Genomic DNA, 13,503 nt, shown 5'->3' with positions numbered 1-13,503 from the left:
AACAAGAAGTGTGTTGATTCAAAGATTTACTTTCTTTCTTGATTTACACAATAATCATCAGCGCTTTTTACCACCTCTGTTCCAAAACCTAGTGAGCTGCTTTGCTGTCTGCTACCTACATAGACCAGCATCCAAACTGAATCCCTCCTCATATACTCTGTTAACATGCAATCATAAGAACAGGCATAATTAGAAACGTTTCTTGAGCAGCAAATCAGCATATTAGAATGATTTCTTGAGGATCATGTGGCACTGAAGACTGGAATAATGACGCTGAAAATTCAGCTTTGCATCACAGGAATAAATTACATTTATTAAAATCTAATTTTAATATCAATTATTAAAATCAAAACAGAGAAGTTATTATAAATTGTAATAATATTTCATAATAGTATTGTTTTACTGTATTTTTGATCAAACAAATTCATCCTTGGTAAGCATAAGAAACCTTAAAAAATGTCACCGATCCAAATTTTTGAATGGTAATGTCAATATACAGTATATTGGGTGAATTTAGGTTGATTTGGACACTTTCCCCCAGACATCTCAATGGCAAAAAGTGTCCCAATCAACCTGAACGCATGTGTCTGTGATGTTAAAATGCTAGTCTGGGTAGACTTGGTTCACTTGGGTTTGCAATGGAGCACAATTATTGCATCTTAGAGTTCTTTTTTGTTTTTCTACTGAAACAGCATTATTTCAAGTTGTATATTAGCAATATTAAGACCTGCTATGACAGACTGTAGCTTGTTGGACAGAATTTATTAGGACAGAAAGGACCTGTTTAATCATCACCATCCACAATTATGGGAGCGGTGTACTCAGAATGACGAATTCCAAAGGAGAAGCTGGGAGCTTTGGTTCCTGTGAAAGTAACCTGTTGAGAGAGACAAAGGAAAATGTTTTTAGCATACTTGTTATTTTAACAGTAGTTTTAGTAGAGAGCAATTCTAAACTAGAAACTGAATATATGGCCTACACACTACCGTTCAAAAGTTTGGGGTCGGTCAGATTGTTTTTGAAAGAAGTCTGCATTTATTTGATCAAAAAATATAGTAAAATGATTCCCATTTAAAACAACAGTTTTTTATTTAAATATATGTTTTACACTTTAATGCATCCTTGCTGAATATAAGCCTTAATTTCATTTTTAATAAAAAAATCGGCCCCACTTTATATTAGGTGGCCTTAACTACTATGTACTTGCATCAAAAAATAAGTACAATGTACTTATTGTGTTCATATTGTATTGCAAAACCGTTTTGTTGATATTGAGGTGGGATACGGATAAAGTTAGGGACAGGTGTGGTGGTAAGGGTAAGTTTAAGGGTAGGGTTAAGGGAAGTGTCAACTGTGTAAGTTAATTATAAATGTAACTAAAGAAAATAATTACAGATGTAATTACATGCCGCTAATTTAAAAAATGTAAGTACAATGTAAAAGGATGTATGTACACAATAAGTGCATTGTATCAAATGATTAGTTAAAATGTTAGTTCATTAAGGCCACCTAATATAAAGTGGGTCCAAAAAATCTTACTAACCCCAAACTTTGGAATGATAGTGTATTAGTACAGACCCTTTCTGGATTGTGGGCTCCAGGTCCTGGTTTCTTGGTAGTGTCCCCAGGCATGAGGTTGCGACCGGTCATGCTGTACTGAGGGGCCTTGTGTCTGTACACACATGAATCCACCACTTGGTAGGTCCCCGGACCTGGAGTCTGAGAAAAGGATTGTTATCATCTTTGCAAAGTACATACTAAGCGCTACATACTGTAATGTGTCCGCACCTTTTTTAAATCTTCATGGAAGCTGCCAATATTACTACGGCCGCTGAAGGAGACATTTGGAGCGGCTGTTTTATTCACGACTTTTGGCCCTAATACTGGGGGAAGCATGTACGCAGCTGGACCTGGAGACAAGATAAAGCATGAAAGTCTGCTAACACATGGGACACATACTTGTTCTAGTAGTATTACTGTGTAGATCTGTGGGAATCTACCTGGTGTTTGATCATTGCGGAACAATTTAGTTCTCGCAGAGAGGGAGAACGCTGGTGCCAAGTAATAGGCTGTCTTTATTGCCTTTTCAGGTGAGTAACTGCCTGGAAAATTAAAAAAGAAATCAAAAGCCAGCTTAACTTTACTGTGTATGTTCTACCTTGTTCTATATTTGAAGACAGCTACAAAACCTGTGTGTTTATGTTGTGGAAAATACCTGGGCCAGGGGTCTGGAAGGGCTGAATATCCTTTCGTCGGCCATAGACAGAGTACGCAGGGGTTCCGTCCCGACCCACCCTGGTGATGTTGGAAGGAACGAGGTATCCAGGCCCGGGGGAAAAGTTGGCCTTCAAGTCACGATGGCGTGTGCCAAAGCTAAATGCTGGGCTTTTCTGCATTCGCGGGTCATGGTTGTTCATTCCTGTAAAGGGCACAGAAAACTCCTAAAATCATTGGGATTTACTGCAGGGCGATAGCTAGGCATTCTGGACCCCTTATACCATTTAAAAAAAAAAAACATTTAGAAATTGTCGTGGGTTCTTAGAATCGTTCCAACCTTTCAACCCATTAGCTCCTGATTTACTGTGTATTTTTTTGTAAATTGTGTGTGTAGCCTAATATTACGGTGCTTATAAATCTACCTAATCATGTTTATATTTAAATCTAGTGAGTTGCACAGGTTTCTATGATGGTTAATTTTAGATGTAGCGGTTGTGTTAGGTGATGGAAAATATCATGATATAAAAAAACAATGGAAGCTTTTTGAGATGTCCTCACTAATAGTGAAACAAACTGTGTGTGTGTGTGTGTGTGTGTGTGTGTGTGTGTGTGTGTGTGTGTGTGTGTGTGTGTGTGTGTGTGTGTGTGTGTGTGTGTGTGTGTGTGTGTGTGTGTGTGTGTGTGTGTGTGTGTGTGTGTGTGTGTGTGTGTGTGTACCAGTTGCCCCAGGGAGAGCATATGTTGGCCCCGGACTGTTATACATTGCAGCGATGGGGCCCCTTGGCCTGTGGGGCTTCCAAGAACCCACCCATACATCCACAGGTGACATGACGCCTGTTTAAAAAAAAATTTTGGAGTTAACATTACAGAATTACAAAAAATACTTAAGAAAAAAACTGTTAAATTAAAAAATAACATCAATATGCAAAGACAGAGAAGCATCCACTGCAAAAAAAATAACAGTTTTACTAACACAGTAGACTACGTTACCATGACATGACCATTTCAGTTAACGTTATGTGCTCAACTTGCATTTCTAATTTAATTTGATTAAATTATCAAAACATAGAGTTCTGTAGCTACGGCTAACCGTAGCGTGATATGTCTAAAGCAAACTAAGGAAACCCAATAACTTACCTTAAGTGCAAGATATTAAAAAGTCCCCGAGTTTAATAACGTTAGACGTTTCAATCTCCGGGTGATTTTGTAAAGAAATATTCGTCAAAACGCACGTTCCTATAAAATTGTTGCTTAGATAACTATAACTAGAACGATCGAATTGCGATGCTGACACGTTATGTACACAAAAAAAAAACTATATTATTTACATCGAAAGGTAAAAGAAAGCCACCGATCAAATTCGCAACTGCTGCGACTGTTTTTATGCTTTATAATTGTTTTCTTTTGCATCTCTATGACGCCGTCGCCTTGGTGATTCTCTGATGTCAGTTTGAGTGACATTCCAATGGTGAGAAGTTCACGAGTATGCTCTTCATGCCAATCCACTGTAACCCGTGCAGTATTATTAATTATTAACAAACAATTCAACAAGTTCTCCTTAGAGATATTTCAAAGTTTAATGCACACATACTATCTTGTCGTTAGACAAGAGTATAGACTACTTATACAACACTTATAAAACACATTCATCAATTTCAAAATGACCAGCCTACATAGGCTACTAAAAAGTTTGCCTGCAGTGACCATATAAGTTAATTATTAGGACACTTAAGCCAAATCTAAAAATGTGTGTGAATACCATTACATTAGATAACAAAATATCAAACCAACTGACGTGCATGTATAGAAATATTAATGAATAAATAAATAAAGAATACACAGGCACACTTTGAGGCTAAACAGTTTACAAAACGTTTTGAATTATTTTACAATAGGCTATACTCTTAATTTATTTTTTAAATGGCTAGAAAAAGTAATTCTGCAGATGCAACTTGGCTTGCTTATTGCAAAAACAGTAGGCCAAGTTGTATATGATATAGGCTAGTGTTACTTTTGGGGACGACTGTACAGTTTATTGATCAGTCATACAGTTAATGAAACAATACTTTTTTTATATGGATATCTTTATTAGTTTTAACACTTTGATGGTGTTGCAGTATTTGGACGGTGGTTGTGTAGGTACAGCTCTCTCATTGTAGCTCTGAGCACGCGCAACAAGATGCTGTTTCTCTCTATTTCCTCTGGAGGGCGCTGTTGTAATACAAAAGCAAGCAAAAGTTTATTTAATCTGTCCTCAATTACTTGTTATTTGTTTACCATCTTTATTTGTGAAAATTAGCACATATCCACACAAACTTACTCTTGTTAAAGCTCGAATGAGTCTCTGTAGTATAGCATGTTCAAACTGAGGACATCGAACCACCACGTGACCCACACAGTCCAGCAAACAACAGATGGTGTGCCGCTGAGACTAAAACAGCACAACATTATAACCACATAAAGCTTTATAAGATGAGTTATATGTCTTATATGTATGAAGCACACACACAAAGGAGTAAGAGAACTATACAACTGGTTAATTTTCTATATGTATTAAGTCGCACTCAATAGAGTTCAACATCAAGCTGTGTGTTTGTTGTAGTGTGTTCTGTCAATAGAAGGAGACCAGACACCTTGTGAAGTGTGATAAGGGGGTTTTGTGCAGGCCAGGTTGAGGTCAGTCTCTCTATGTCATCTTTATTGAGAACAGGCTCCTGTTATAATAAAGCATGAATGAGAAAAACTTTTCTTTAAAAAATAAAATGTGTGCCAGAACTACCATATACTGTGACCTCTGACCTTTAGTCTGTCCAGCCATGTCCATAACAGTGTGCTCAGAACGTCTGGATCTGTTTCCATGACTAATGTAAACCAGCCACATTCACTCAAGTTGAGCTCATCCTGCAGAGAATTAAAACAGGTTCAAATCTCTTACATTGCCACAATATTTACCTACTTGCTGTTTTAAAACAGCTCTGTTACTTGGCTAAACCTGGGGGGGAAACAAATTATTTAGAAATTATGAATATATTTTGTACATACTCTGGGTTCGGGCCAAATTCTGAGCTCAAAGCCCCCGCCCCAGACAGCATGCCAAATACGCATTTAAATTTTCTCTCTATAAATTATATGTAAGTGTGAACTTGTGAAAAGGAAAGTCAGTATGGTTTCTGAGTGATTTTAAAGCAAGAAAGATTATAGATTATATACCATGATTTAAAGGCACAACATGTAATTTTCGCCTCTAGTGGTCACTTATTCAAAACAGGGGTAGCTTGGTGACGCCTTGATTTTGTGGAGTCGTTGTCTTCACCTCTATGAAGCAGGGGCGAGCAGAACGAGGCCGCTGGAGCAATTGCTAATGAGAGACAAGCGTAGTGGAGCTTTTATTATGACGCAGATGACCGCTTCCGCTTCTTCTGGTCATGCGTATGTGGGGTAACGCAGCGCTGTTTTATCATATTAGATACATTTGAGTGTGTTGAAAGTTAAGTTATAATGCTTCTCTGTGCATTCGTTCGGCGGCTACTATAAGACACTTGTTGCACACTGAAGAGCTAGATCGATATAAGGCATGGTGAAACATGGTACTCGCCGTAAATCAAGAAAACGTGATTTAAACAATAAGAATAACTGTGTTGAGCTATATAACTATGATTCGTTTTCTTTTGATGAATGTATCCAAACAGTTGCTCAACTGTCTAATAAAACATAATATATTAAGCATCTTTGGTTTTTCCATGGTTTCTACAAAAACATTTGGGATAATGTAGCCTAAGTAGGCCTATACAAGTCCAAAAAATATATAACATTGTTCTAGTGGTTTTTGGATATTTGAATCCAAAAATCTTACATATTGTGCCTTTAAAAATATAAAATATATGGCACCAAAAATGCTTCTTGGCTCGTAATCATAGGGGAACCTTTTTTAGTGCTATATAGCACCAATTTTGGTGCTTCAGTGGTTCTTCAGTGGTTCTTCAGAGGTGCTATATAGCACCTTAGTCAAAGAACTGGTGAAGAACCTCTGAAGAACCGCTGAAGAACCACTGAAGCACCAAAATTGGTTCTATATAGCACTAAAAAAGGTTCCCCTATGATTACGAGCCAAGAACCATTTTTGGTGCCATATAGAACCTTTTTTTTTTAGAGTGCACAGTGAACCTTGGAAACATGATCATGCTTTGCGTTCCTGCATGGACCAGAATGTTTTGTCAGTCCTGTAACTAAGAAGTGTATGCATTCAGGAACATATTTTACTTGTCAAAATCAAGCCATACATTCTATACCTGCAAACCTGCTGCTCTTTTCAATACAGTGTCTACTGGAGGGCGCAGTTGGGCCATTGCTTTAGCCACGGTTCTCGATAATGACGATTGATCTGACGTATGATCCTCTCGTCGTAACTTAAAAATAAAAAAAAAAAACACATTTGCACAAAATTAAAGATAATACCAAATGAAAGTTCTGAAATCCATTCAGGCAGTGATCTAAGATGCAGAAAAAAATGTGAAGACATTAATAGTTTCACACTGACCTCGATGTTTGAGCTGAACTTTAGGAAAACTTGAGGTTTCTTGGTTGTACATTTTGTCTTCTTGTTCACAGTCTCATTATATGAGTTATGAGCTGATGTTCCATTGTACTGGTCTGTTATCAGGGTATGAGGCATCTTTTGGGATTCTGTTAGGGTTCTCTGATCTTTTGATGGACCGATTTCTTCATTGCTCATTTTATGGTGTCCACCAGATTGAGGAGAGTAGTGTGAAAACATGAAATCCTTGCAGACAACAAGATTTCAAATGTCGTCATTTTTGTAATTTAAGTATTGTGTTTTAATATATATTTAAAATGTAATGTATTCCTGTGATGTAAAAGCTGAATTTTCAGCATCATTGCTCAAGTGTCACATGATCCTTCAGAAACCATTCTAATATGCTGATTTGCTGCTCAAGAAACATTTCTTAAGTGAGCACCAATAATAATTGATAATTCAGTATCAAATCAGCATATTAGAATGATTTAACAATGATCATGTGAAACTGGAAACTGGAACTTTTTTAAACTATATTAAATCTGCTATTTTAAATAGAAAAAAATTACTCATAACAATTCCAAATTTCCAACATTGGTGACAATGTGGGTGCATTCAATATGAAATTGATTCGTCAGATCAATTCCACTTTATGAAAAATGGATCAGATTCAATGTTTATTTTTATTTTCTGAAATTCCAAAATACAGCAAATCTTGCTAAAAAATGATTGGCTCTCACCTCAATGATGGTAATCTTGCTGAGATCTGATTCGCTGTAGCTTCGCTTGTTTAGTAGGACGTCTCTCTTCCTCTCCAAGAATCCGAAAGGCTCATCCCAGGACTCGCAGGAGAACATTCTGCACGTGCCTCGCCTTTCCTTCAGAGCAGGAAGGTTCCTCTTCAAAAGTGTCTCCTTCACTGACTTCTTTAGAGCCAAAATGTTCACCCTCCTCTCCAGTTCTCTCTGGACCTCCAGAGGACTGGGAGCTCCCTGGGTTATAGAGATCAGTATGCTGCAGAGGACGTGCAGGATCTTGGGGGTGTGTTTGAGTGTTCGGGACTCTTCCCCGTGAAGCAGAAGGGCCTGACGCAAGAGGTACTGCCGAAGACTGAAGGTGGCACCATGGCGTATGTTCAGACATGGGTACTGGGCCAACTGAGAGATCACCAGCCGAGCAAAATCAAACACCAGATTGATCTGTGATCGAGTCTGGATTGAACGAGGCCTTTTGATCCGAACGTAGTGGACAGCTTCACTAGCGCTGATTCGACAGGTGTAGACTAGATAGCATGCGATAAGAACACCTGCAAAGCAGGATAGATATTAAATAGAATAGAATGTCACTAAATTTACATTGAAAATAATGATATAGAAGTTATAACTTGCCTGTCCGGCCTAATCCAGCATGGCAGTGGACAGCCACCTTCCCTTCCTGCACAGAGAAGGCCAAAACCTTCACGGCGTCCACCATCCCCTCCAGAGATGACACTCCAAAATCAGACATCCCAAAATTATAGAAGAAAACTGTCAGACAAAAAAAGGAATATAATTCAGTAATTCATCAAATAATTTATTGGGTGAATCTCCCAAGGAACATTTAGGTCATATTCCATCCCAATTTAAAAAAAGAAAAATTTACATTTGAATGGCATGAACATGAACAATTCTATATTACATAATATATTATATTTTTATTTTGTGGTGTAATATTGTAATATGAACTAGAAATGTTCATGACATGTTTTTCATGTCTTTGACTCACTTTGGCTGTCCATAAAGATCTGAGGTGAATATGTGAACCCACTATCAGGCTCCAGAGGAGGGCCGCAGTGAGCGTGTTCCCCTGGGAGTTGCATATTTATGATGGATTTAATGTTCAACCTGTAAGCATGTACACAAGCACACACACACAAACATTGGCACTTATTAACCAGAAACATCCCCCCGCAGAGTGTAAGTAAATATTAAACATCTTAATTAGGACTATTAAATAACACTCACTGTTTGAACTGCTCTATGATGTTGTATCTCTTGATGAGATATGTAGACGGTCGTGCCATTGCAAGAATATAATCCGTCACCCTAAATACAAAGTGATAAATAAACACACAGCAGTGAATATTTGCTTGGCTATGTAAGGATATTCTATAAAGCAAAGCAATCCGGACATTTTAGATTAGGATGAAGTGTGACCATTCTTGATCTTTTAGATTTTCTAAAGATCTTCTAAAGTGACATTATATACACCGTACAGGCATAACATTATGACTGATATTGAGTTGGTCCCCCTTTTGCTGCCAAAACACCCCCTACCCATCAAGGCATGGACTTCACTAGACTCCTGAAGGTGTGCTGTGGTATCTGGCACAGATCCTTTAAGTCCTGTAAGTTGCGAGGTGGGGCCTCTATGGATCGGACTTGTTTGTTCTGCACATCCCACAGATGCTCGATTGGATTGAAAACTCGTTGTTGTTCTCCTCAAACCATTGCTGAACAATTTTTACTTTGTGGCAGGGTGCATTATCCTGCTGAAAGAGGTCACAGCCACCAGGGAATTAGTTTACATGAAAGGGTGTACATGGTCTGCAACAATGCTTAGGTGGGTGGTACGTGTCAAAGTAACATCCACATGGCTGGCAGGACCCAAGGTTTCTCAGCAGAACATTTCCCAAAGCGTCACACTACCTCCGCCGGCTTGCCTTATTCCCATAGTGCATCCTGGTGCCATGTGTTCCCCAGGTAAGCGATGCACACACACCCGGTCATCCACCTGATGTAAAAGAAAATGTGATTCATCAGACCAGGCCACCTTCTTCCATTGCTCCGTGGTCCAGTTCTGATGCTCACATGCCCACTATTGGCACTTTCGGCGGTGGACAGGGGTCAGCACGGGCACCCTGACTGGTCTGCTGCTATGCAGCCCCATACGCAACAAACTGTGATGCACTGTGTATTCTGACACCTTTCTATCAGAACCAGCATTAACTTCTTTTTTTGAGCTACAGTTGCTCATCTGTTTGATCGGACCACACGTGCCAGCCTTCACTCCCCCCATGTATAAATGAGCCATGGCCACCTATGACCCTGTCACCGTTTCACCACTGTTCCTTCCTTGGACCACTTTTGATAGATACTGACCACTGCAGACCGGGAACACCCCACAAGAGCTGCAGTTTTTCTGCAGTCTAGCCATCACAATTTGCCCTGGTCAAACTCGCTCAAATCCTTACGCTTGCCCATTTTCCTGCTTTAAAAACATCAACTTTGAGGACAAAATGTTCACTTGCTGCCTAATATATCCCAGCCACTAAAAGGTGCCATGATGAAGAGGTAATGTTATTCACTTCACCTGTCAGTTGGTCATAATGTTATGCCTGATTGGTATATATATGCATACAAATTCATTCACATATACAGTTACAATCAAAATTATTCTCTACTGCAATCTCAGCCCATTCCTCGCTTGAAAAAGCTTCCAGATCACTGATAATCTTTGGTTTTCACATTACCACCGCTTTCTTCAAATTCCACCGTTTTAATGAGATTTTAATCAGACTACAGGCAACTCAAAAACGTTCTACGACTGATCCCTGAACCAAGCTTCAGTAGATTTGGATCTATATTTTTGGGATGGCTGCCCTGCCGGAAAAGTCCATTGATCACAAGCTTCAGTCTCTGCACCGAAGGCATCAGCATCTTTATCAAAATGGCTTGATTCTTTAAAGAATTAATGATATTCTTAATTCAGTCAAGATTTCCACTTCATGTAACAGCAAAGCACGCCCATAACAAGACTAGACCACACACATGTTTGATCATGGTGTTCTTCTTTGCCTTTTTTGCACCAGAGATACCGCTGATCCATGGGTCCAAATCGTTCCAGTTCGGTCACATCACTCCATAAAACATTCTTCCAGAACTCCACAGGTCTATCCAAATTAATTTTAGCATGTTCAGCCTTTTATGTTCTTCTTGATCAAGAGTGGCATCCAGCAAGATGTCCCAAAATGAAGGCCATGCTTGTCTAGTGTTCTTCTTCTGCATTGAAATGTTTTCCCTCCTTTCATCAGGTCATCTTGCAAGTCTTTGGCAGTAAATTAGGTGTTTTTCTCAGTTGATTTGATCAAACATTTTATTCCCCTCAACGATATTGTGTTTTTTCTTCAACAACCTCAAAGGTTTTAAGGTATAACAAGTATTTTAAAAATCTAAATCTAAGCATTACATTATATATTGGCATTTCACTTTTATTTTGCCACTAACACTTAAAGGGGGGAGGGGGGGGGTAATATTTTTTGATTGCAACTCTCAGATATAAACATTCCTATATGTTTGGTTTGTCACTTCTAAAACTTAATCGCTCAGTCAATAGAATGCTGTTGGCCTCACCAGCTGCTAAAGACCCCTTTAACGGCCTGTTGGCTCGCACCCCAGCACGCAGGACCCTCATAGCGGCAGTCTCTCCCCCCACAGGCCAGAAGACAGATGATCTTAGGAGGAACAGCCTTCACCAGACTCTCCCTGGCCTGAGAATATGATGGTCTGGGCACTGGAACTTGCGGAGTCATGGAGGACAGGAGAGGAACTAATAGCAAATGACTGCTTCTACATGCACTAATGGCTTAAAATGTAGCAGGCCATTATGTGGATGTGGTGTGCTTCGGGAAATCAGCAGAGGAATACTACAGACGGGAATACAGGCAGAAAACATGCACACTTGCAGTCAATGACAGAACTGTTAAATCTCCTCATACTAACAAGACAAGAAATGAATTAAAATAACAGAAGAGCAGGCAAGCTAATACACTATAATCACTGCACCGCCGCCATGTTAGCTGACCTACATTTTTAAGACTGATGACTTATCTCCAGCTATGAGCTTTTCTTTATTGATAATTTTGACAGTCAAAAAAAACTGACTTACCCATGTGGCTCCATCCAAAGAAAAGGTTAAACATGAAAGGTTTACATGTAGATAGCATGACAAACATGTAGAGAGAATGTAACATGGCTATATTGCATACAGGACATGTTAATGCCGCAAAGCTGACCCAGCGATTGGCTTCTAATCCTTATTAAGTGTCATAAACACATTAGTGGATAACATTCACGATTCGTATTAAGTCTTATTATATAATGTGTGGGTCCAGCAGTCTGCATACAATACCTACCAAACAACTAGAAATATTTTTCTCATGTGCATTTTACTTTATCAAAGGGAATTATGAAAACAATTGCAAAGTTTTCTTTGTTCTGAATTAGGTTAAACTGTCAGAAAACTGTGTAAAAATTGTACCTTTAGGGGTACAACAGCTTGTCACTGGGGCAGTAAAACGCACATATTTGTACCTTTTTTACCCCTTAGAGGTTCATAGCAGTATCTTAGGGTATGTATTGCTATACTCTAAGCAGGTACTAATATGCACCTTTTAAGGGTAAAAAGGTACAAAGATGTTTTTTGTTTTTTATTCAAGAACCGTACAAATATACAAACACCTTCAGGTGAACATTAGAATTAAGAAATAAAAGACATTTGTATGTAGAGTCAAATATCTAAAGGAAGTGTTAAGAATCATTTACATACATATGAAGAGGACATGTAAAAAACAAAGGGACAAACAGAGAAATAAAGAGACAGACAATTAGAAAAAAAGGGGGTCAATACATGAGAACGCTGGTTAAACTTGAACATCAGATCCATTACAAAATAATTGTTCATATTGTTTTAAGAATCAATCACATTTTGTATTACTAGTTAACCTAAAAGATTTAAGCAGCGAGTCTACCTCAATCAAAAAATTTGAGAGAGTAGGAAGTGAGCTCATATATTTCTATTTATGGATGAAAAATGTGTATTTATTATATATATATTCGTTAGAATTGTTGGAGTCAGTGTAATAAATAATATCTTTTAAATTAAAAGATTGTGTATTAATGGGGGTTTTATTTAAATGGGAATATAAGTTAGACCAAAACTTTTGAACCAATGCATGCATCACCAAATAAATGTATCAATGTTTCGTCTTCAGGACCACAAAATGAGCAAGTACTAAAAATATCAACATATTTGGATATTGTTGAATTAACCGGGTATATCTTATGCAGTATTTTAAAGTGGACATATTTGGTCTTATTAGGAATAAAATATTTATAGGCTAACAACAATGCTTTTCTCCAGTCGATAGTGTCAATAAGGGCAGCCCAATGAGATCTCCCTCTAAGGCGAATTTGGTCTCTTTTCTGAAATTCTGTTGGATATGTTTATTACATTTATTGTCGTAAATGCTAATGCCATCCAATAACAAAGCCGACTAGACCTGTGGGAATAGCTTTAATCACAGTATTATATTCTTTAAAAGGAATAGGGAAGGGCACACACAAAATAGACCAATATTTTTTTCACAACATAGTTTATTTAGGGGAAGTTAAACGTGTAGCTCATTAGAAAAAGATGCATTCAGGCAGACAAATGCACAGATATCCATCTGCAAATATGACATTCTGAAGAACATCATTGTAAAAACTAAACAGATCAATTTCTAGTGATTCCCTTGCCACATAACCAAGACTCTAATTATGGCTCAATAGGATGTGAAGGGCCTCAGATGTTGTATCACATCTGTTGGTCTTCATATCGGGCTAGACCTAAAGGTCCTTTGTTTCGGACCATGTTTTGTATGAGATTTCTCATTACAGGTAGGTTACATATGTTGTGTAACTTTTGTTCAACATCACTGCAATAACACCTGT

The 13,503-nt window shown here is 38.3% G+C and overlaps 2 protein-coding genes across 2 annotated transcripts; both read right to left on the bottom strand.

Annotated features, from left to right (window-relative positions):
• Window positions 1-10: 10 nt before the first annotated feature.
• cimap1b (ciliary microtubule associated protein 1B) lies at window positions 11-4,296 on the bottom strand. Its single transcript, XM_079824704.1, has 6 exons — window positions 2,935-4,296; window positions 2,216-2,419; window positions 2,001-2,102; window positions 1,789-1,910; window positions 1,579-1,719; window positions 11-877 (listed from the first exon to the last, which is right to left on the bottom strand). The coding sequence occupies exons 1-6, from the start codon at window positions 3,044-3,046 to the stop codon at window positions 785-787; spliced, it is 774 nt and encodes a 257-aa protein (XP_079680830.1). The 5' UTR covers window positions 3,047-4,296; the 3' UTR covers window positions 11-784.
• On the bottom strand, window positions 3,774-11,812 carry LOC307131191 (protein tyrosine phosphatase domain-containing protein 1). Its single transcript, XM_079824703.1, has 12 exons — window positions 11,678-11,812; window positions 11,143-11,435; window positions 8,755-8,835; window positions 8,516-8,634; window positions 8,140-8,277; window positions 7,492-8,057; window positions 6,755-6,997; window positions 6,507-6,623; window positions 5,017-5,118; window positions 4,851-4,931; window positions 4,538-4,648; window positions 3,774-4,428 (listed from the first exon to the last, which is right to left on the bottom strand). Exons 2-12 carry the CDS (start codon window positions 11,319-11,321, stop codon window positions 4,312-4,314), a joined length of 1,854 nt encoding a protein of 617 aa, XP_079680829.1. The 5' UTR covers window positions 11,322-11,435; window positions 11,678-11,812; the 3' UTR covers window positions 3,774-4,311.
• Between the last annotated feature and the right edge of the window lie 1,691 nt (window positions 11,813-13,503).

Source organism: Gobio gobio, assembly GCF_949357685.1.
Source record: "Gobio gobio genome assembly, chromosome: 9".
NCBI lineage: Eukaryota > Metazoa > Chordata > Actinopteri > Cypriniformes > Gobionidae > Gobio > Gobio gobio.
This window is presented reverse-complemented; position numbering and strand designations above follow the sequence as displayed.

Coding starts and splice junctions, on each gene's coding strand:
- LOC307131191 (XM_079824703.1), bottom strand. CDS start 11,321: ATGACTCCGCAAGTTCCAGTGCCCAGACCATCATATTCTCAGGCCAGG. Junction 8,278..8,515: donor GATCTTTATGGACAGCCAAA/GTGAGTCAAAGA, acceptor TTTGTCTGACAG/TTTTCTTCTATAATTTTGGG. Junction 5,119..6,506: donor AAAGAGCAGCAGGTTTGCAG/GTATAGAATGTA, acceptor AATTCTCTGCAG/GATGAGCTCAACTTGAGTGA.
- cimap1b (XM_079824704.1), bottom strand. CDS start 3,046: ATGTCACCTGTGGATGTATGGGTGGGTTCTTGGAAGCCCCACAGGCCA. Junction 2,420..2,934: donor TGCTCTCCCTGGGGCAACTG/GTACACACACAC, acceptor TGCCCTTTACAG/GAATGAACAACCATGACCCG. Junction 1,720..1,788: donor TCCATGAAGATTTAAAAAAG/GTGCGGACACAT, acceptor TCCTTTTCTCAG/ACTCCAGGTCCGGGGACCTA.